The sequence below is a fragment of the Puma concolor genome, chromosome C2, assembly GCF_028749965.1.
Source record: "Puma concolor isolate L17-30 chromosome C2, mPumCon1.1.hap2, whole genome shotgun sequence".
NCBI lineage: Eukaryota > Metazoa > Chordata > Mammalia > Carnivora > Felidae > Puma > Puma concolor.
The window spans coordinates 79431498-79453819 of NC_141675.1; the positions used below are offsets into that span (position 1 = coordinate 79431498).

The 22322-nt window shown below is 46.7% G+C and overlaps 1 protein-coding gene across 1 annotated transcript; it reads right to left on the reverse strand.

Moving 5' to 3' along the window:
- Positions 1–369: 369 nt before the first annotated feature.
- RTP2 (receptor transporter protein 2) lies at positions 370–3715 on the reverse strand. Its single transcript, XM_025914006.2, has 2 exons — positions 3549–3715; positions 370–886 (listed from the first exon to the last, which is right to left on the reverse strand). Exons 1-2 carry the CDS (start codon positions 3713–3715, stop codon positions 370–372), a joined length of 684 nt encoding a protein of 227 aa, XP_025769791.1.
- Positions 3716–22322: the final 18607 nt, after the last annotated feature.

Genomic DNA, 22322 nt, shown 5'->3' on the forward strand with positions numbered 1-22322 from the left:
TGGTCAGAGGCAGCTGAAGACGACCTTGAGATGAAGCCAGGGCAAGACAGGACCTAATGGGGTCCTAATGGGATGTGGGATATGGAAATGAAGCAAAAAAGGAGGGGTCGGGATGGATGTGGAGGAAGTGGAGGGAGAAGATACCTCCCTGTGGGTTTATTTACTACCACCAGGCCTAAATCCTCCCCAGACCCTCTCCCCCTCCCCCATCGCTATACATTTTAATGGCAGGACCATTAAGTATCTCCCAGAGCAAACCTCCCACTCCATGGAGGAATAAACTGAGGCCCGGAGCGAGCTGTCCAGAGTCCTGTTGACTCTGCAGAAGAACTGCAGCCAGAACCTTCCCACCCCACGGGCGCAGCTCCACTAAAGGAAGGCAGAGCTGCGGAAGGACAACTGCAGGTAGACAATGAGCAGGCAGAGGGCGGCCCCGAAGAGGCACCAGCGAAGCGAGAAGAAGCTGTAGCCGGAACCCTCCTGGGCGCTTGGCTTGGAGGCCCCTGAGAAGGTGCAGGTGGCGGCCTCCTCCTCCAGCAGCTTCTCGCTGGGCTTCCAGTGCACGACGCCCTCCTGGCAGGCCTCGCAGAACTCGGGGCGGTGCGGACCCGCGTCCGGGCGGCTGGCCACGTGGATGCGGTACTGGCCGCCGTCTTCCTCGTAGCACTGCTCGCGCAGGCTGGTGATGAGGTTGTCCACCAGGCTCTCGATGTTCTCCTCCAGCATGCTCGACTCGTCCAGCCGCGCCGTGCCGCACTCGTGGCACAGCTGCTTGAAGACGCGCATGCGCACCGAGCCCGCCCGCTGCTCGCGGTCCAGGTACATGTGGAAGAGGATGACCACGTGGGTCGACTGCCAGGTGTGCCAGCACCAGGAGCAGTGGAACCTGCGGGGAGGGGAGGGAAGGATGCAGAAGGTGGGCCTCCCTCCCGGTGACAGCCTGCCCTGGAGGAGCCCGGAAAGGAAGGGCCCTGTGTGCCTGTGCCTAGAGATAGAGGCGGCTTGTTCACTGCCCCCTGGGCTCCTTAGCGCTAGGCAGGCTCTGCCTCTTCCCACTGAACCCCGCTGGGCCTGGAGCAGTGTCTTCAGAAATCTGGCACTGGAGCTATCTGGCTTCCAGTGGGCTCTCCTGCCTGCCTCCTGCACGCCCTTCTGTGGCCTCAGCTCCGCGTAACCCAATGCACTCTGGACATGCACCTGTGTGCTGCACAGGGCTCACCGCCCCCCGCCCCCCCCCCCCCCAATCTGGGCCTTATTTTTCATGCGTGCATTGCAGAGTAATGGTGTCCAATAAGGCTCTTTTCATTCAGACGTCCCCTGACTCGGAGATGTCCCGCTCATGCCTCTCGCCTGCTGTGGAGAGAAAAGGAGATGCTTCTAACTACCGACCATAGACCACCAAGAATACTTCGGAGAAAAACCACCAAGAATCCAGCAGATGGACTGCTGGATGGGTGATGAGGCAGCAGGGGAGGACTGAGAGACTTTGGTCCCTGTACCGTCACAAAGAACATTCTCTTACGCCTTGACGAGTAACCCCTAGACCCTGCTCCAGCCCTGCAACAGACACTGGAAAAGTGGGCCGTAGTCGGCATCCCCCTCTACACACATGCACATTTACATTCAGGCCACTCCGTCAAACTTGGACCCCCTAGAGTCCCAGCCTCAGAGATTGTGGAAGGAAGTGGTCTGGGACTCATCTAGCCGAGCCCCACTGCCTCAGCCCCCACCCAGTGCTTGCACACCTTCAGTAATGGAACACTCATTACCTCCAGGACAGTTTCTTTCAACCTTGAGATGAACCTCTTCCAGGAGGACCCTGTTACATCAGCTTTGTAGTCAGGGGTCCCGTGGACCCCTGACTGTCCTTACTGCTGACCCTCCCTGGGTCCCCTGTACAATGGCTCTGAAGGACCTCTGACAAGGAACTCAAATTCAGTCCAACAGATACCACCTAGCCCCTACTTTATGCCAAGCATCACATAGTCCAGGCCGGGGGGTAGAGATGAGGCCAAGCCTGCCCCCGAGGCCTGGAGCCCACCGACAACACAAGCACAGAACAGTACCCGGCATAGCTCAAGGCAGGATTTGGCCCACAGAGCAGCCTGACCCCCAGAAGGGGGTCCCCACCCTGCTGGGTCAGAGTTGTGGGGCACCAGGATTAATGCATCTCAAGGCTTACAGGGAGAGTGAGCCTGTGCACATAATAAGCACAGGAGTGGCAGTTCTGAAGGCCTGCCTGAGGCCACTTGGGAGCCACAGGTCACCAGCCAGGATAGGACCAGTTGAGACCTGAGGCAAGGAGGAGCCACAGGCCCATACAGCTCAGCCCCTAATCCCCTGGGCCTGTGACCCAAGTTTCCAGGCCTTTGCACTCCTCCCAACGGCCACCTCAGGAGCTTCATGTTTTCCGTCTCCTCCTTCTCTACCTTGTTAATCAAACCAATCCAGAGCTGTTTCCTCTCCCTCAAGCTTCACCTCAGACCTTAAAGTTCAAAATATCAGACCTAGCGCAAGGGGACCATAAGGATCATCTAGTCAACCTTTCATTTTATTGAGATGAAAACAGAAGCGGAGAGGAAGAGAGCCATCCGTGTGCACACAGCTAGTCAGAGACAGAGTCAGGACCCGGTCTCATATTTACAGGTCTTAGCTCCCCACAGGGAGCTCCCTACCCACAGCCTGCCTCCTGATTCCACCTTCACTGGCATGCTGCACCTGAGGCGTTACACATACAAACATGCATGAACAACCCGGTGTGTGTGTCCACACCCCCAAAATACAGCCACTTGTCGGCCTCCCTGGGGGTCTAGGGGCATTATCTGTCCTTGAATCAGTGGACCCAGGGAAGAGGCCTGCACAGACCCTGAAGATGAGCTCGAGGCAGCTTGGGCAGGGCATTCTGTGGTCCTGATCCCAAAGCACACCCTAGAAGGAGAGGCATGTGCGTTTCAGATGGACATGTCCCCTGAGCCTATGGAACTCCTTGCACTGTGGAAGTCATGAGGGTCCTATAAAGCATAGGACACTGGGCTCTAAGGTCTTAAGGGAAATCATGCCCAAAGCTAAATCCTTTGGCCTCTGGCCCATAGACAATAGAGCTGGAAGGGTCTTGATTGGCCAACTTTCTGTATTCAGATCAAATTGGACTGAGTTGACTAACTAGACTTAGGACCGGAGCACAGGCCCCAATCCTAAGCTAAAGTTTTCTCAGCGGACCTCATGGCCTCCTCTCTCAGTCCCCACCATTCTGTAAGAGACTACGAAATGTGCAAACATCTAAAATGTCAAAGATTGCAGGGCCATTGTAGCTCTTCGTTTATTATAGAAAACCAAGATCCAAAGACAGAACACAACTTGTTAAGGTCACCCAGGGAGGGAATGATACAGCTGGAATTAGAACCCAGGCCTCTCTGACCCACCTGGAAGTCCTTCTCTGCCCCCTCACCTGAGCTGACCCCAGGACCAGGCTCCATTTGATCTCTCTATCTCCACTTGGAAGGTGCCCCCAGGGCTGCCTACAGGCCCCTCCTCCCTGGGCCGCTCACCTGCCCGAGGCATGCTGTTCCAGGTACTGTTTCCAGCCAGGGGCCAGCTCGTTGAGCTTGAGGTTGGGATCCATGATGAGTTCCCAGCTGTCGGCCGGCTTGGCCACCTCCATCTTCTCATAGAAGACTTTCTTCCACTCGCAAGTGGTCAGGCTGGTGGTACACATGGTCTTGTTGGCAGGGATGGAAGTTTCCGTTCAGCCTGCGTGAGAACACAGAAGGAGCCCAGGTAGGTGCAGAGCAGTTCCGTCTCTGCCGTCTGAAAATCCTCATCAACCGGACCAGAGGAAACAGGACCCAGCAACCTCCTTTGTCACCCTGGAAGCGGTTACCATGGCAGCCGGGCAGGGAGCCAAGAGCCAGGGCTGGGGAGGAGGGAAGTCCCAAAAGAGAGTTCCAGGGCCGTGAGCTGGGCTTGGGAGGCAGGGCTGGGTAGTGACACCGAGTGGAAGGAGCAGGCTGGGAGGCTCAGGCCCAGGTCAGACCTATCCAGGCCTTCCAGGATCTCCACCCTCCTGCTTCACCTACTGCTCTCCCAGGCATTCTGCACAGCGTGTGCTATGGTAACTGTGACCCCCTAGGGAGCCAAAGAGAAACAAGGGATGGGGGGGGGGTGCAAAGCCTGCAGGTCATACACCCCTGATGTGTGGGAACCATCATTCACCATGCGCCAAGCACCAACTGCTTGACCTGTGTGCTGGCCAAGGTGGGAATTCGTTCCCCCTTCAGCCAGATCAGGAAACCGAGGTTTATACAGCTCCCAGCGGCCTCATTCTACATTCACATCCAGGCTTTCCAACGCCAAGCTCATTTGCTCAAATGCATACTGCTCAATGCAGTACTCTTGAGCTCCTGACACATAGGGGTGGGGACAGAAGTAGGATGCCCTTTGCTCAGAAAGATCTCAAGCCAGTTGTGAGATAGAATGCAGTTTAGCACGCTGTAAAAAAGCACAAGACTAACAGTCCAGATGCATAGAGTCATAGAATTGTTAAAGCACATATTTGGCTCCCGGTCCCAAGCTGCACTAAGAAGCTTCTGGAGGAAAAAGGTTGTTCTGTGCTGCAAGCTGCTGCTGCATCAGCTGCTACTGAAAGAGGCCAGGCAATAGGGTACCCACAGCTCCCTCAGGCCCAATTTAAGTACTTCAGAGACTAGGAGGGAACTTGACTCCAAATTTGCATAATCCAGATGAAGACACAGACACCTGGGGGAAGCAGCCGTGGCAGGGAAAAGACCAGGTGGTTGGGCAGCTTGTCCTGGCTCTGCCTTGTGTCTGCTCGGCCTCAGAATCCAAGAGTTTCCCTCAATGGACTTCTGTCTACCCACCTGCACAGGAGAGGCCGGCTAGATAGCATCTAGGGCCTCTTCCAGAAGTAATCAGCTCATTCTTTTTATTTTTAAATTTTTTAAGTTTATTTATTTATTTGGAGGGGAGAGAGAGAGAGGGAGCGAGAGTGAGCAGGGTAGAGGCAGAGAGAAAGGGAGACGGAGAATCCCAAGCAGGCTCTGTGCCATCAGCACAGACAGAGCCCGATGTGGGGCTCGAACTCACCAACTGTGAGATCATGACCTGAGCTGAAATTAAGGGTCGGACGCTCAACCAACTGAGCCACCCAGGTGCCCCAGCTCATGATTTTTTTTTAATGTTTATTTATTTTTGACAGAGAGAGAGAGAGAGAGAGCGCGCGCACACGCGCATGAGTGGGGGAGGGGCAGAGAGAGAGGGAGACACAGATTCCGAAGCAGGGTCTGGGCTCTGAGCTGTCAGCACAGAGCCCGATGCAGGGCTCAAACTCACAGACTGTGAGATCATGACCTGAGCTGAAATCGGACGCTCAACCGACTACTGAGCCACCCAGGCGCCCCATCATGATTCTTTAACCTGGAAATCGGATCTCTGGGAATGTGGAGGTGATGAGAGAGCAGAAGGCAGGCTGAGGACAAAGTGCAAGTTAGCACACACCCTCCGCCCCAGGTGGGATGTGTGTGATATTCCTCAGGTGCTCCTGGCTGCCCAAGAGCAAAGAAAGGAAAGAAAACAAATGTTTAACTCATAGAGATCATAGAGTCTCCATCAATTTACAAATGTCTTAGTAAATTACAAGAAAAAGACAAACTTGTCAATAGCCTAATCTCCAGAAACCCATAGACTCAGTTTCCTGGAACCCCAACATCACGCCTCTATCGTGATACGGGGAACAAAGGCAAGAAGGCAATGGCAAGTAAAATTAAATTTCCTTATAACCTGCAGCCTGCTGACAAACACTTGAGGCAAATACAGAGTAGGACATTTCTTTAGGAACCCCCTACCGTCCTACTGTTAATGCTTTACTAGAGGGAAGACAACCTTAGCTTGACAATAGCAAGGCCTCAAGTATCTTTTGCATATCAAAGTCCTTCTGGAAGCCTCCCTTTTGACTTTACCTCCCCAACTCCAAAGTATATAACCTGTCAGTCTTCACAACCCAGTGCAGCTCTTTCTGCCTCAGGGTCCTGTTCCCGTGCTTTTATTAAAGCACCTATTTTGCACCAAAGAAGTCTTCAAGAATTCTTTCTTGGCCATCGGCTCCGGACCCCGCCATCACCCCAAAACCTCATTAGAGGCACAGACGGGGAATACAGCATTGGAAACATTTCTGGGAACTGGAAGAGACTTTTCAGTGCTGAGTTCCAGTCTTGACACTTGTCTCCAAGCGGTTTTTGCGTTGGATGAGGTCTGGGACAATACCCTTGGGTCATATCTTGGAATGGGAAAGTGTCCCTCTACCAGCTTTGTGCCAGAGATCTCAGAAAGGGCAAAATTACTTGACCAGGAGCTCTAGAAGAGACTATTCTTTTTTTTTTTTTTTTTAATGTTTATTTATTTTTGAGAGACAGAGAGAGAGAGTGCGTGCGCGCGTGTGAGCATGAGTGGGGGAGGGGCAGAGAGAGACACACACAGAATCCAAAGCAGGCTCCAAGCTCTGAGCTGTCAGCACAGAACCCGAGGTGGGGCTCGAACCCATGAACTGGGATATCATGACCTGAGCTGAAGTCAGCTGCTTAACCAACTGAGCCACCCACACACCCCTCGAAGGGACTATTCTTAAAAATCTGATTTCTTCATTGAGCTCTTTATCTCTTGACATTGAAGTAAGACATCTGAAGCTCAGAAATGGGAAATGACCTGGCCGAAGCTTTAGCAGGGCCGCTCACACCTCCTCAGGGCCAGCTGCCAGCAGAGGTGAGACAGGTCAGAGGACCGGTGAGTTCCCAGGAATTGAATGAACTGAGGAGCTTATGGCCCAGCCTGGAGCCACCTGCCAGGAATGAATCTGAAAAATATTGTGCCATTGTTGCCAGAACAAATGACAAAGAAGGAAAACCAAAAAGATAGAGGGTGAGACTTGTCCGGGTTCATCTGTTTGTTTTTACCCAAATGATGCAATCCCCTTAGGCCTAGCATCAGGTTTAATTTAGAATGGGAGCCCTCTAGGCAGAGACCAATATAATTCATCTTTCTATACAACAGCCCTGTTTTCTCTCAAGAAAAAAAACCATGCTTGAGATACAACCAATGAACACAGATATTACCTCAATTTTCTGCAAATGGCTCTGGTTTGCTCCAGAAGCCACAAATTAAGAGCTCACTAATGTAAAAATGTGTACAGCTGTGGCCACATCACGCACTGGCAGTTTCATTACACGTTACTGCTGTATTTTTAATTCAGAGAATAATTTTTATAAAGGAATTTTTATTCCTTTATAAAATAAATTACTATGCACCTGTATTCTGCAAACAAAATTGGCCAAGGGGAGAGGGATAGAAGAACCAGTCTCCTCTTCAACTTGGAATGTGAGTCAATACATATTAGCAAATACTTTTTGCAAGGTGCCTGGGTGGCTCAGTTGGTTGAGCATCTGACTTCGGCTCAGGTCATGATCACACGGTACGTGAGTTCGAGCCCCGCATTGGGCTCTGTGCTGACAGCTCGGAGCCTGAAGCCTGCTTCAGATTCTGTGTCTTGCTCTCTCTCTGCTCCTCCCCCACTTTCACTCTGTCTCTCACTCTCAAGAGTAAATAAACATTTAAAAAATTCTTTAAAAAAATACTTTTTGCAAAATGTCCATTACTGAAATGTTACTTATGTGAATAACACAGGGGATGACAGTGCAGAGTCTAAAATATAAAAGTAATAAAGAGTTGGGGAGGTGAGTATGGTGGGGTTTTAGAGTGGTGGGAGTCTGGAGTCAACGGCCAAGAAAGAATTCTTGAAGACCTCTTTGGTGCAAAAGGTGATTTTATTAAGCACGGGAATAGGACCCTTAGGCAGAAAGAGCTGCACTGGGGTTGTGAAGACTGACAGGTTATATATTTTGGAGTTGGGGAGGTAAAGTCAAAAGGGAGGCATCCAGAAGGACTTTGATATGCTAAAGAGGACTCCTAAAATACTTGAGGCCTTGCTGTTGTCAAGCTAAGGTTGTCTTCCCTCTAGTAAGGCATTAACAGTAGGACGGTAGGGGGTTCCTGGAGAAATGTCCTACTCTCAAATATTTGTCAACGGGCTGCAGATTGTAAAGAAATTGAATTTTACCTGCCATTTTCATCTTGCCTTTGTTCCCCACATCAGGATGGAGGAGAGGGTGATAGGAGGCGCTCCAGGAAACTGAGCTTCTGGAGATTAGGCTATTGATAAGATTGCCGTTTACTTGTAATTTACTAAAGCCTTGGAAACTGATGGAAACTCCTGTCCTGCATGACTGTGATCTCTGTCAGTTAGCCATTTGTTTTCTTTCCTTTCCTTTGTTCTTGGGCAGCCAGGAGTGCCTGAGGAATGTCACACATACCCCACCTTGGGGGAGGGGGCTGTGCTAGCTTGGGCCTGCCCTCAGCTTGCCCTCAGCTTGCCCTCAGCTTGCCCTCAGCTTGCCCTGGAGTAGACATCACTCGCGGGTTTTTGGAAACTAACTATAAGTAACCCTTATCCCAGAGATTTCAATACAGTTTTGAGGGGGGGATATACCCCCTCTACCCACTCAAGGCCCAGGAAAAGCCCTTGTCATTGCCAGACATTATTACTGATGGGAAAATGTTCCAGAGGCGTTTAAGGGCCAAAGAAAAAAAAAAGAAGGTTAAATAAAACCGAGTTTGCGGTTCAGGATATGTCTTAACTAAGCAACAAATCCAGAGGAAATGCAAGCTATGTCCTGTCTTCCCCTATCCCTCCACAATTCAAAGATCCATGGAAGGTGCTAGAGAACAAATCCAAGGTTCCCAGGGAATCTTCTTCAAGAGTGGTTAGCAAGGTCTCCCCATCCCCAGGATGCAGCACTTGGAGGCAGCACAGCCCGAACTCCACGCTCTGAGTGGGGGCTGACTCTGAGTCTGGGGGTGTTCCCATGGTCAGGATGGTACACAGCTCTCAGGGGATACAGTGAAGCTACTTCCAGGGACTATTTCGTGCTGCTTTTATATGCAGAACAACTGCAGGAAGGCCAGCTCCTTTTCCTGCTGGAATTCAAGGGTCCAGCTTCTAAGCTTCAGGCACCCCGAAGTCTGTATTAAGGACGGCCATATCTACGGTCACTGTTTTCAGGGCCTTATTCTCCGAGGCAAGAATTTCATGCACAATTGTCACACTATGTATGTCAAGTACATACATAAAAAGAGTAGGGTGGGAGCAGAGAGTGCTCCCTGCTAGGAAAAGAAAAGATAATAGGGGTTGAGTAAGCAAGTTAGTGGCTCAGGAAGAAAGACTATAGAATTCTCTGCTGAAAGGAGACAGTCAAATTCAGAGCCTCTGGAGATAACTTTCAGCAGATGAAGCCTATGCTGACTTCTGTCTAAGATGAGGGCCTCCGTCAATGTTCCTTAGCTATACTCAGAGAACCTGGCAGTTTCTGATGAGCTGAGGCTCAACACACACACACACACACACACACACACACACACACACAGCCATAGCTCCTCTCTGGGACAATCCCATGCATCATGACATAGTGATAAGGAAGCATGAGGAGCTCATGCCAGCTCTTAAAGCTTCCATTCTAAAATGACATTCACCACTTTCCTTCACGTTCCATTGGCCAAAGCAAATCATACAGCCAAGTCTGCAATGGCGCAGGGAAATATATCTTGGCAAAGGTGGAGTGTGGAGGGCATTTTAGGGAGTGGCACTGACTGTCGTAGACTCTAAGTCTAAAGTTCTCTTTTGTCTAGCAAAAGAACGGATGCAGGATTAAAAAGAGAGATGGTTACTGTCCAGGAAAAAGACAAGAGCCCCGAATAAGGGTCCTTGCCCCGTATTTATTCAGATCAGAAGGCTTGTAAACGTGATGGGCGTGTACAAAGAGACAAAGAAACTAGCGACATCCCCTTGTGGATGTGAGAGGGGAAGAGGGGGTTTTGAAGATATACAGTGTTTGGGGTTTGGGTCAATATAAAACAAAATCCAGGCACTGGGCAGATGGGTAGATGGTCGTTAACGGCAGACAGGAGGTGCTGTGCCTGTTTATCTTTGCCAGCCTAGGGGATGAGACAGATGGGGGAATAACCACAGTGTTGACAGGACACCTTTTCTTTTGTTAACCATCTCCTCTCCGGGCTGCTTTGCCTGCAGCTCAGCAGTCTAAAGTCCAATTCACCAATTTACCTGACCTGGCCCTATTCTCCTATGAGAGCAGCTTTCTGCTGTAGTACTAAACTTGGGGTGCTTTCACCCTGAATATCTAATCTTGTTATTCCTATGTATATGGCACCTTTGTGCCAATTCGATTTCAGGCCTTTGCCTCTCTCTATTTTGGGGGTTTCAGCACCCCCTCCCTATTTTGGGGTGCCTTTGCACCTCCCTATTCTTGGCACCTTTGTGCCTTCTTATTCTTGGAGTGCCAATCTGGTTACCCAAACTCGGGTGTGAGCATTTTATGACTTTGTGTTTCTTTATGCCTTGTTAACCCACTGGTGTAAGCCTGGGGGATTCCTAAGCTTATCCCCCACAACTGACTCTTATAAACAACAATAAAATCCATCACAGCACCCACCTGGACAATGAATGGGCACTGCCTGGAACAATGGAGCTGAACAGCTTCTATGGTACAGGGTAGTTATATATATGACATATATTTTGTTTGTTTATAGAGAGAAAGAGCGAGTGGGGGAGGAGAGGCAGAGACAGAGGGAGAGAAAATCCCAAGCAGGCTCTCTGCTGTCAGTGCAGAGCCCCCTGTGGGGCTCAATCTCACGACCTTGAGATCACGACCTGAGCCGAAATCAAGAGTCTCGGCTGCCCAACTGACTGAACCACCCAGGCGCTCCATGACATATATTTTTTAAAAACCAAGAAAATGATTGTCCTAATGTCAAGATAGTAGTTATCTCTGTGGGGAGGGGGGAGAGGTGATAGGAGATTATTACATATTATGGATAGGAGGGCTGGCAAAGATTTTTCTGACTGGGTATGTGTTATGCAGGTTTCCATTGCATTGCATAATTCTTTAAATTGTATATGTATGTTTTCTGTACTCTTCTGTATGTGTGATCTATTACACAATGTAAAACAAAATGGGTATAATCCCTGCCTTTCCCCATTGCTTAGATTGTCCCAAAGTACCAAATCTAGCAATAGGCCTTCTGAACATTTTCATTAAGATGGTCATAGATCATAAACTGAAAGAGGCCTAGAGAAACCATCATGCCCCTACCCTGAGAAAGGTATTAGGCAGATGAGCAAAGAAGGTGAAAGAAGAAAATTATGAGAGACAGCATCTAGCAATAGTAAGCTGTCGGTAAATGTTCTAGGACCTTGGACACACATCTTCTATAGCACCTGCCATGCTGTCATTACATTCCCTCCGCAAGACTGTCTTCTTCATCTTTTATGTTTTCTCCAGTGAGTAACAAAACCTCAAACTCATAGTAGGCGCTGAGTATTATCTTGTTCAATGAATGAATAGCGGCGAGGCTTTACTGTGTGTATCCTTTACAATTTAGACTTACTGTGGATTCCAGTAAGACAAGAACCATATAATAAATCTCCACAGACCCCATCGTGTATAGATTTGCCCATTATAGAAGTACAATAGGTGTGAATTTCATTCAGTTCATAGCAACAAAGACTCATGTAATATCCAAGACGTGCTCGGATGAACAGTAGTGCAGAGAGGGACACGCACATACATGACCTGCCCGTGAAGGTACCCCTCAAACGCTGGGATTGAAGGGGAATTCGAATACTCAGCTTCTTGGAATGACTTTTATAGTTATAGGTCTAGAATATCATTTTTCCTGGCACTATAATCTTAATGCCATTTATCCAAAAGTAGGGGGGGGCCCTAAATCTACCTACCCTCAAGGAGGATACCTAATTTTTAAATAGACTTCTTACTTCACTCGGACATATCAGACACGTTGGTCACCATTTTAAGAAATATCAGAGACCATAATCTGTATGCTAGGGCTGCAGACCAGTCGTGTGCTGGGGGTGATGCTATTCGTAAACCGCTTAAGCAGATGAGCCTGAAGAGACATATTTCATTAAATCATAAGTCCATGCTGATAATTTCCAATGGAGCTTTAACATTATTGCAACTGTATTTTTACTCCAGTAATTTCAGCCTTTCTTCATATAAAATGATGTTATAAATGAATTAAACTAATATCAATAATTGTTTTGTCTGTCATCCCAAAGTTCAAAATGACAATACTACTGTTAGCCCTGTCAAAGCACTAGACAATTAATAATTAGATTAAATCATTAATTTTTTGTACGTCCCATTGGATATGCACACTCAAATTAGTTTATTTCAAGTGAAGAGTAATACGTTACTGATGCCTTGATGACTTAATCACCTATATGACATATTGTATGCTTTAGTTGTATTTATTCATTCAACATTCAATAAATATGTCTCGAGTTCTTGTTATGTCTGCTTTAGTTGTATTTATTCATTCAACATTCAATAAATATGTCTCGAGTTCTTGTTATGTTCTTTTCGAGGTGCTGGGAATAGCATAGTGCAAATAAGTTAAAAATCCCTTCCTTCATGGTGCTACATTCTACTGAGAGAGATAAACAACAAAATAATGCTGTGGTGGATGCTAATAGGACATAGGTTTTTGTTTAGTTTTGTTTTGTATTGTTTTGTTTTAAATCAACAGAAGAGGGAGAAAGAGAATGGATGGATGGAAAGGGTTAGGGAGGGTCACAGTTTAGACAGTGTGGGGAGAAGAGTTCTCAAATGAAAGTGATATTTGAGAAAAGCATGAAAGAGACGAGGAGGGGCGTCCTGCCAATGGGAGCACCAGCATTCCAGGTGGGGCAAACAGCAAGTGCAAAGTCCCTGTGCTCATTTCCTGAGGTCACCGGAACAAATTACTGCAGACTTGGTGGCTGAAAATAACAGAGATGTATTTTCACACAGTTCTGGAGGCCAAAAGTCTACAATCAGTATCACTGGGCCAAAACCAAGGTGCAGGGCCACACTCTGTCCGGAAGCCCTAGACAAGAATCAATCCTTGGCCTGTGACCTCATCATTCCGATCTTCAAGGCCAGCATCCTGGGGTCTCCCTCTGGTCTGTCTTCCCATTCATTGTCTTCTCTGCGTGTGGTAGAATTTCTTTCTGCCTCCCTCTTATATATGTGATTGCATTTAGGGCCCACCCAGATAATCCAGGAAAACCTCCCCATTTCAAGGCTCTTAAGCACATCTGCAAAGACCTTTTTGCTATGCGTGGTAACATTCCCAGGTTCCAAGGATAGGATGTGGCTATCTTTGGGGGCCATGATTCAGCCCAGCCCAGCCCCTCCAGTGGGAGTGCACCTGCGTGTCCAGGGAATAGTGAGCTGGCTAGCGTGGCAGAGTGGCTTCTCCCAAGCCAGCGTAGGACTAGAGGAGATGGAACACTGCACGAGAGCCAGACTGCACACGGTCTGCTCGGCCATTCACGTGAGCTGGTAAGAAGATTTCGATCAGCAGAGCATCATGCTGTAACTTAAATTCGAATAGAATCACCCGCGTGCCAATTTAGGAGTACACTGTGGGAGACAAGCAAGGATGCAGGGGGAGAAGTTAGGATGCTTTGCCAACATAAGAGAAGATTGTGTCACTGCAGGGTGACAGAGAGATGGGGTCAGACTCTGGTGATGTGGCCAGAGATTCTATACATACATTTTTTTAAAAAGTTTATTTTGAGAGAGAGAGAGACAGAGAGAGAGAGAGAGAGAGAGAGAGACAATGCAAGTTGGGGAGGGGCAGACAGGGAGAGATAGAATCCCAAGCAGGCTCCATGCTGTCAGAGCCCGACGTGGGGCTCGAACCCACGAACCACGAGATCCTGACCTGAGAGAAAGTCTAACACTTAACACACTGAGCCATCCGGGCGCCCCCATGCTAGACATATTTTGACAGGATGTACCAAAAGGTTGAATGTGGAGTATGTGTGAGACAGAAAAGTAGAAAGCGCCCCCTGGGTGTTTGACCTGAGCACCTGGGTGGCCATCAGAGAGGTACGAAAAAGGAGGAGGAGGCTGGTGGGGAGATCAGCAGCACAGTGTGGAAGATGTTAAAATCTGAGAAATCCAAGCTGAAATGTCAAGTTGATATCCACATGTAGTTTAATTGTCTAAGTTATTGTACTATAAAAGCTGCACAATTTTAACTTGTAATTCTTACATGGCAACAGCTTCCAGTTATTGCTTCTCACTCAGTAAGAATTCAGCATTCGGTTACTGGAGGGTAAGGAAAGATGTTTAGAAAATACAGGCAGTCCATCCGCATAGTGATGTACGAGCCTTTTACACTCCTTGTCTGCAGTGACTCGATGTACGTTGACATGTTCAAGCTTTATCTATGGGAGTCCTTACTAGATAAACCCCACCTGGTTCATTGTACACAGTGGACCTAGAATTTCGGGTTTTGCCATTGAAAATCTTGCAGATGGGGGCACCTGGGTGGCTCAGTCGGTTGGGCGTCCGACTTCGGCTCAGGTCATGATCTCACGGTCCGGGAGTTCAAGCCCCGCGTCGGGCTCTGTGCTGACAGCTCAGAGCCTGGAGCCTGTTTCAGATTCTGTGTCTCCCTTTCTGTCTGACCCTCCCTCATTCATGCTTTGTCTCTCTCTGTCTCAAAACTAAATAAACGTTAAAAAAAAAAATTAAAAAAAAAAAGAAAGAGAATCTTGTAGATGTAGCACTCAGAGCTCTTGGTTTTAAATTTGGGGCAAACTACCCACTGACCTCAATGTTAAAATGCAAGACATATATGTTCTCGAAACACCCCTTTTTGGATGTATCCAACTCAACCTCAGATTTATGAAATCCTTTCTCATCTTGCCTTAATATGAAAGCTTTTACATTGATCTCTTCTCCTTTGCGGCACTACCAAGTTTTCCCTCTGAGCACAGAGTGTATTTGGATGAATATGTGTACCACACATATTTAAAAGAGGCTTCCAGAAGGGGTGACGCATGCATGACCCTTGATGAGTCAGCAATTGACTGGCTAACCAAATCAGGGGGATAAGTGTATTGTAAGCAGGGGGAACCAGCAACAAATATTTCAAGGACAAAATAATCTAGCATCATTTTGGAAACTCTGTATCATTTAGTATATCAGCATCACAGGGAGCAGTGATAAAGAGGCCAGAGAGATATGTGGGAGCTGGATTATGAAGGATTTTTTTTTATTATTTTATTATTTTTATTATTTTTATTTCTTTCTCAGTTTTTTTTTCAGGTTTAAGTCCAGGTGTGCAGTGTGACCATCTGGCTCACATATATTGTGAAATGATTACTGGTGTCATTGCACTTGGCAGCCATCATCTCATGGAGACACCACAAAAAAAGAGAGCAAAAAAAGAAAAGACCATTTTTTTCCTTGTGATGAGAACCCTTAAGATTCACTCCTAACAACTTTTCTATATATCATACAGCAGCGTTAGCCATAGTCGTCAAGTTTTACATTCCCTCCTTAGTCCTTGTTTATCTTCTCACTGCAAATTTGTACCTGTTGACCCTTTTCCTCCTAGTTCCCCCTCCCCCGACCCCCTGCCTCTGGTAGCCACAAATCTGATACCTTTTTCTATGACTTTGTTTTTCTGTATTAGTTGTATTTGTTGGGGGATTTTTTGTTTTATTTTTGGGGGATCCACATATAAGCGAGATAGTACAATATTTGTCTTTCTCTGTCTGACTTACCTCAGCATAATCCTCTCAAGGTCCATCCAAGTTGTTGCAAATGGGACAATTTCCATATATATATATATATATATATATACACACATATATATGTGTATGTATATACACATATGTATATATATACATGTATATATACACATGTACATACACACATATGTACATATGTGTATGTACATATACACATACATGTACACATGTACATATACATATACATATGTACATATACATATATACATATATACATGTATATACATATACATACACATATGTGTATATATACACATGCATACATATATATCTATATCTATATCTATATCTCACAACTTCTTTATCCATTCATCCATTGATAAACACAGGTTATTTCCATGCCTTAGCTATTGTAAGTAATGTTGCTATAAACATAGGGATGCAGATATCTTTTCCAGTTAGTGGAAAGATCCTTAAACACCATTCAAGACTTGAGATTTTGTCTTAGAGGAGATGTGGAATCACTGAATTGTTTTAAGACTGAGGTATGTGATCAGATTTGCATATTGGTAATGGGCCATTTAAAGCCAATGTTCTCTCTCCCTTTTTGCCATAAACTGGCTAGTGTTTCCAATGCTGTTCTCTTAACATTCTAGCCCTGGGTGGTTCTGATCTACTAAGCTTCTTGCAAACCCAGACCTCTCTGCAGGAGGGTGGGAAGAACCTTCATTCTATCACACAAAACAAGTCCATAGAGCGTTCTGTTGTGTACAACTAATTGAGACCTACTGGATTAAGTGTTGAGCAAATGGAGAAATAAATAGTTTATAGTGCTTATATTAGAAAGCAACTAATACTCAGAATTTGAATATTAAATGTTTTTTTAATGAGTTTATATTATCAGTAAAGCTTCTATGGACCATTTTCCCCCAATGAAGTTGATGTGAACAAGCAATGAATAGTCTGTATTTGTCAAATGGACACGGGACACCCTCAGGATATAACCATCAAATTGTCTTAAATCTCCTACCTAGTTTTAAAAAGATGATACAGAGGGACAGGAAACTCTTCCTGTGAATTTATGCCGGTAGATGGGAGAAAGAGGAAGTTTAAAAAGAACTTACTACATGATATACTGGAGAGTACATTCTATGATACAGTAGAAAATGCAGTTGCAAGAGACATAACAGTTACTTAATCTGTGTTGCTCTTTGCAAAGGCAATTAAGCAAAATCCAAGAGGGCAATGGAACTCTGAGATTCAGTCCAGAGTGGTTTCAATGTCCAAGAGGACTTACTGATGGAAACTGATCAGAGTCCAACACGAAGCTCACGGGTAGCTGCAGTTTCCACATGGGAGTGCAGGCCATTCTTCCCAGAGGCGATATGATGCAAGAAATAGCAGAAGCTACAACCCACTTCTTGAGGCCGCAGAAACTGGGCAAAGAAACAGCAGATTACTTCCTCATCCTAAAAATTAACTGGGAAGAAAATCGTAGTAAAGCTTTCTTATAATCAAAGTGAATAGTGATAGAATGCTGCCTTTGCCTCGTAAATATTTCTAAGTACTTTACCTATATTAATGCACACAAGAACTCTATGAGGTCCATACTGTAATTCCTATCCCTTCACAGGAAACTGAGACACAGAAAGGCTAAGTCATTTATGGTGGTCACATAGTTACTAAGTGACAGTGCCTGGATTTGGACCCAAACAATGTCGCTCACTGACTACATGCATTTACCCATTAAGCTTTTCCTTATATCCAGTTTTAAAAGTAATAAAATCCCCAATTTATGGATGAGGAAACTAAGGCACAGAAGGTATATTGTTCAAAGTTACCCAGTAGAGGGACTCCTGGGTGACTCAGTCGGTTAAGCATCCGACTTCAGCTCAGGTCATGATCTCAAGGTTTGTGGGTTCGAGCCCCGCATCAGGCTCTGTGCTGACAGCTCAGAGCCTGGAGCCTGCTTCGGATTCTGTGTCTCCCTCTCTTTCTGCCCCTCCCCCACTCACAATCTCTCTCTCTCTCTCTCTCTCTCTCTCTCTCTCAAAAATAAACAAACATTTTAAAAAATTTAAAGTAATAAACTCATTGTAAAATTCCAAGTGATAAAAAAATATATTAACAAACAAAAGTTCCACATTCTCTTTTCCCCACTTCTCCCTGCCTTTCATTTTTGTGTCAAGTTATTATGGATAAAAAGTTAGAATCGGTTTGATTACAGAACATATTTCATTAAAAATGGATCATAATGTTTTGGTGTGTATCATTTTGATTTTTTTTTTTTAATTTTTAACGTTTATTTGTTATTAAAAGACAGAACAGGCGAGGGGCAGAGAGATAGGGAGACGCAGAATCCGAAGCAGCTCCAGGCTTTGAGCTGTTGGGCACAGAGCCCGCCCGATGCAGGGCTCGAACTCACAAACCGCGAGATACTGACCTGAGCCGAAGTTGGTCGCTTAACCCACTGAGCCACTCAGGCACCCCTGGTGTGCATCATTTTAAGTGCTACCTCGCATCGCTATCTTTTCCAGTTCAGTACATGGTGACGAATGGGCCCCAGAGCCTTACTGCGAGCCTGTGTGAGTACTGGGCACCGAGCTGAGGCCAGCACCACACGTCACCAGCTGCCTCACATCCGGGCTCACCTGCGCTCCTGCAAGACAGTGCCTGATGACACCGCCACGATACGGCCTCTGCAGGAAAGCCATCCTTCATCAGGAGAAGGCGGAAACTGTTAAAAATGGGAAAAGCAGTTAATTTGTGATGCGAGGCCATAGCTCGGCAACCCGTCATGATCTCTCAGTGTGACTCCAGTAAAAACCAGAAAGCCTTTGTAAACATTGCCGAGTTTTTGACTTGGGATCTGGGAAAAGGGACGCAGTATCCACTATGGGGTCTATCTCTTAGTCCATTACTAAACAGTTATTGACTCTGTTAGCACAGAGTGTCAGGTGAGGCTCTGAGGCTAGTGGGATGACGGAAACACGGTGCCTGCCCTTCTGGGCTCAGTCCGGGGCAGCACAGTATCTCCTTTGTTCACAGCCCTGAGACATTTGCCCCTGCATCTCCCAACATCCTGACCGTGAACCCTTGCTCCCTTGCTAGAGTCAACTCCTGTCCTCTTCTTCCCTGACCCGCAAGTTGTTTAGAGGTAAAATCGTGTTTGTAATTCACAGACAAATCACATTTTCCAGCTCCTTTTTATTATTAATTTTTCCCTTAATTGCATTGTCTTGAGAAAATGGAGTGTATATGGTAGGAATCATGGGACATTTTCTGAAGCTACCGTTGAATGATGGTTTTCTGCGTTTAGTTTTGAAAAAAACATATTGAACTTATTTAGAAGGATAGCATAATATTATAAATAAAGGTTCGTACTCGTGAGCAAGATACGGATTTTAATCTCAGCTCTGCCAGTTACTATCTGAATAAAATTAGGCGATTATCTCAGTCTCCACATCTGTGAAGGGGGGTAATAATAGAGATCATTGTAATGGGTTTTTGAGGGGAACCAATGAGCTCCCAGTCGTACAGAGCTAGAAATAATTCCCAACATATACTGGACACTCAATACATGTTGTTTGTTATTATTATGCCACCATATTATATTGCTATTATCATATGCCATGTATACAACTTTCTTTGAAAAAACTTTTTTAATCTTTATTTTTGAGAAAGAGAGAGACAGAGTGTGAGCAGGGGAGGAAGAGAGAGTGAGAAAGAGAGAAAGAGAGAGAGAGTCACAGAATCTGAAACAGGCTCCAGGCTCCAAGCTGTCGGCACAGAGCCCGACGCGGGGCTCAAACTCACAAACCACGAGATCATGACCTGAGCTGAAGTCGGACGCTTAACTGACTGAGCCACTCAGGCGCCCCAGAACATTCTTAAATGACAAAATTATACAGATGAAGCACAGTGGTTGCCAAGGGGTAGGGGGTGCGTGGAGGGGAAGAGAACGGAGGTGAAAGGGTAGCACGGATCCATGAATGTACACACGAGATAAAATCACATAGAACTACACATATACACACGAGTCCATGTAAAACCGGTGAAATCTGATTAAGATCTGTAGATTGTACCCACTACATCAACTTGTCGGCTTTGATACTGTGTTGTGGTTATGTAAGGTGTTACCACTGGGGGAGACTGGGAGAAGGGTCCATAAGACTTCTCTGTACTACTTTTGTAACTTCTTGTGAATTTATAATGTAAAAATAAAAAAATATATTCTTTAAACATCCTGGAACATCGTGATGTTCAAGAAATGCTATTTCGTGTTATTAATTCTGTCATAGCAGTTTTTCAAGTTTTTATGCATTTAACGTACACTGATTTTGAAATTAAATGCGATTTTTACAAAGAAAACATTTTTGCCTTGGCAAAGGGATAAATTGTTAAGTACAGAGGAACTTTGAGCCCCTTGTGAAGTGTTAAGTAGGTTGGCCTTTATGACAACCCCAACCTTCAAAAGCCCCTTTTGAATTGTGAAAATGCCAGAAGGCACGTATAGGGAAGCCCCAAATCCAGGATCTGTGAATTTGGGTCTAGTGAATGCAGAAACACTGGGAACAATGGATGAGAAAGGGCTGGCCTCCGGCAACTAGAACTCTATGATCTCCATGAGTGATTTCTATTCCCAGGCCACCCCCAGCAAGAGCAATGTCTATCTCCCGGTGTACCTTAGGCTGGACAAGTCAGGGTCAGGGTTTCCAGAAGGAGCCTTGGAGATTATCCTGTGCAGTGTTTTCATTTACCGTCAGGAACCAAGGGCCAGGGAGAAGGGGCTGACTGACCAAGCAAGTGACCTTGAATCAAGGCCAGAGCTGCTTGCCTCAGATCTCACTGCTGGGGGCCCAGGCCAGCAGGGATTGGACGATGCCCTTCCCCTCTTATGTACGGAAGGTCACTGAGTATGATGGGGAGAGGAAAGCTGAAGAGGTAAGCCCCAGCCCCTCGGCACTAAAGGGCAGTGACCAGGTGCTCAGGGTATGGCCAATCCGTATCAGTATCAGGCATCCAGAGCCCAGGACACTGTCACAACACTGTGACACAGATATTGAGCTACATGACATGCCCTGGTGGCCTCCTCTCTAACATTCAGAGTTTCCAGTTCTAAGCATCTACACCCTCTCCTTAGACTATGTTGTGCAGTTGGAAAAGCCACACACTAGGGTGCATGAAGAAAGGGGCACCTTTTCGTTAATTCAACAGCCGACACACTAGTTCCATCGGCGCTAGTCAGAAGGCGAATGTTCCATCCCCTGCCTTGCCACTTACTCGCCATCCTCCCTGAACCTCAGTTTCTTCATCCTCCAGATGGGGATTTTTTTCTTCCTTAAGTGACAAGATTGTGGTAAGGGTTCAGTGAGCTCTTGGAAATGAAAGCCCCCGGGGACCTGCCAATTCAATTATATGTGTTGTTAGTGTCATCTCATGAGCCTCTGCCTCCCTCCAGGGTTCTGTAAGGGATGGCCTGCTTTTGCCTGAGGACTGAGACATGACCTCTTTCCGTCCAAGGAGAGCTGCAAACCCGAAACAAAGGAATGGCTCTCAGAGTGGAAATTCACACCCCCAAATAGGTCTCTGAAAGAGATCTGGGGGCCAGAGGACCTCAAATCACATCCCCCGGACCACGAGCCAATTCCATTGGATGGCTTTGCAGAGATGAAGAAGAGGGTTATAGGAAGGGAGCAGGTACAAAGCACAGGAAGCTAAGTAGAAAAAATAGCACTAACCCCGTTTACACTCTCCCACCTCCCTGGGAGCCGGAGAAAGTGGCACCTGTGGCCGTCACTGCTTGGCATACTCTGCCACCTGGTGGCTGTCCGCTAGACTGCTTCAGAAATGCAGGCCCTGGAAGAGCTATAAAGCCAACGGGAACCCTTAATCACACCTCACTCTCCCACTCCATCATTTAACAAACCCGGACAGGTGCACGTGGCTTTTTTTTAGGCTGAGGAAATTCATGGGTGGCTGGTCCTGAAGGAATTCCCTGGGTGGGGGGTGGGGGTGGCGAGAATAGAAGTTAGGAAAAAGACTTGCTCAATGAAGGGCATGGTGCATACAAAAACCGAAGCCTGGTATGTCTGGTCTGGGAAATGACACGTTTCTCCATGTGACTGAAAGAGAGGGCGGAATAGTGACAGATGAGGCACAGTTCCACTATCAGGAAATGATGTGTGTGACACCCCAAGCCAGGGTGTGCCGAAGCCCCCCCTGGAATGTGGCTCAGTTCAGGGCTACACGAGCTGTCCCACCTACATGCACAAAGTGGTCCCAGACTTGTGTAATTATGCCCTTCTTTCTTGAGAGTCATAGCAGACCCATACTTCCAATATCTTCCCATGGTCAGAATCAGTTTAGTTTTTTAATTTAATCTAATTTTCTTAATGCTTTATTTATTTTTGAGAGACAGAGTGCAAGCTGGGGAGGGACAGAGAGAGGGGGGGGACAGAAGATCTGCAGCGGGCTATGCACTGAGAGCAGCAAGCCTGATGTGGGTCTCGAACTCATGATCTGCAAGAACATGACCTGAGCCAAAGTCGGATGCTCCACCAACTGAACCACCCAGGCACCCCCAAACCAGTTTCTAAACGGGATAGGACCTGAGAGAATCTCAAGCTTG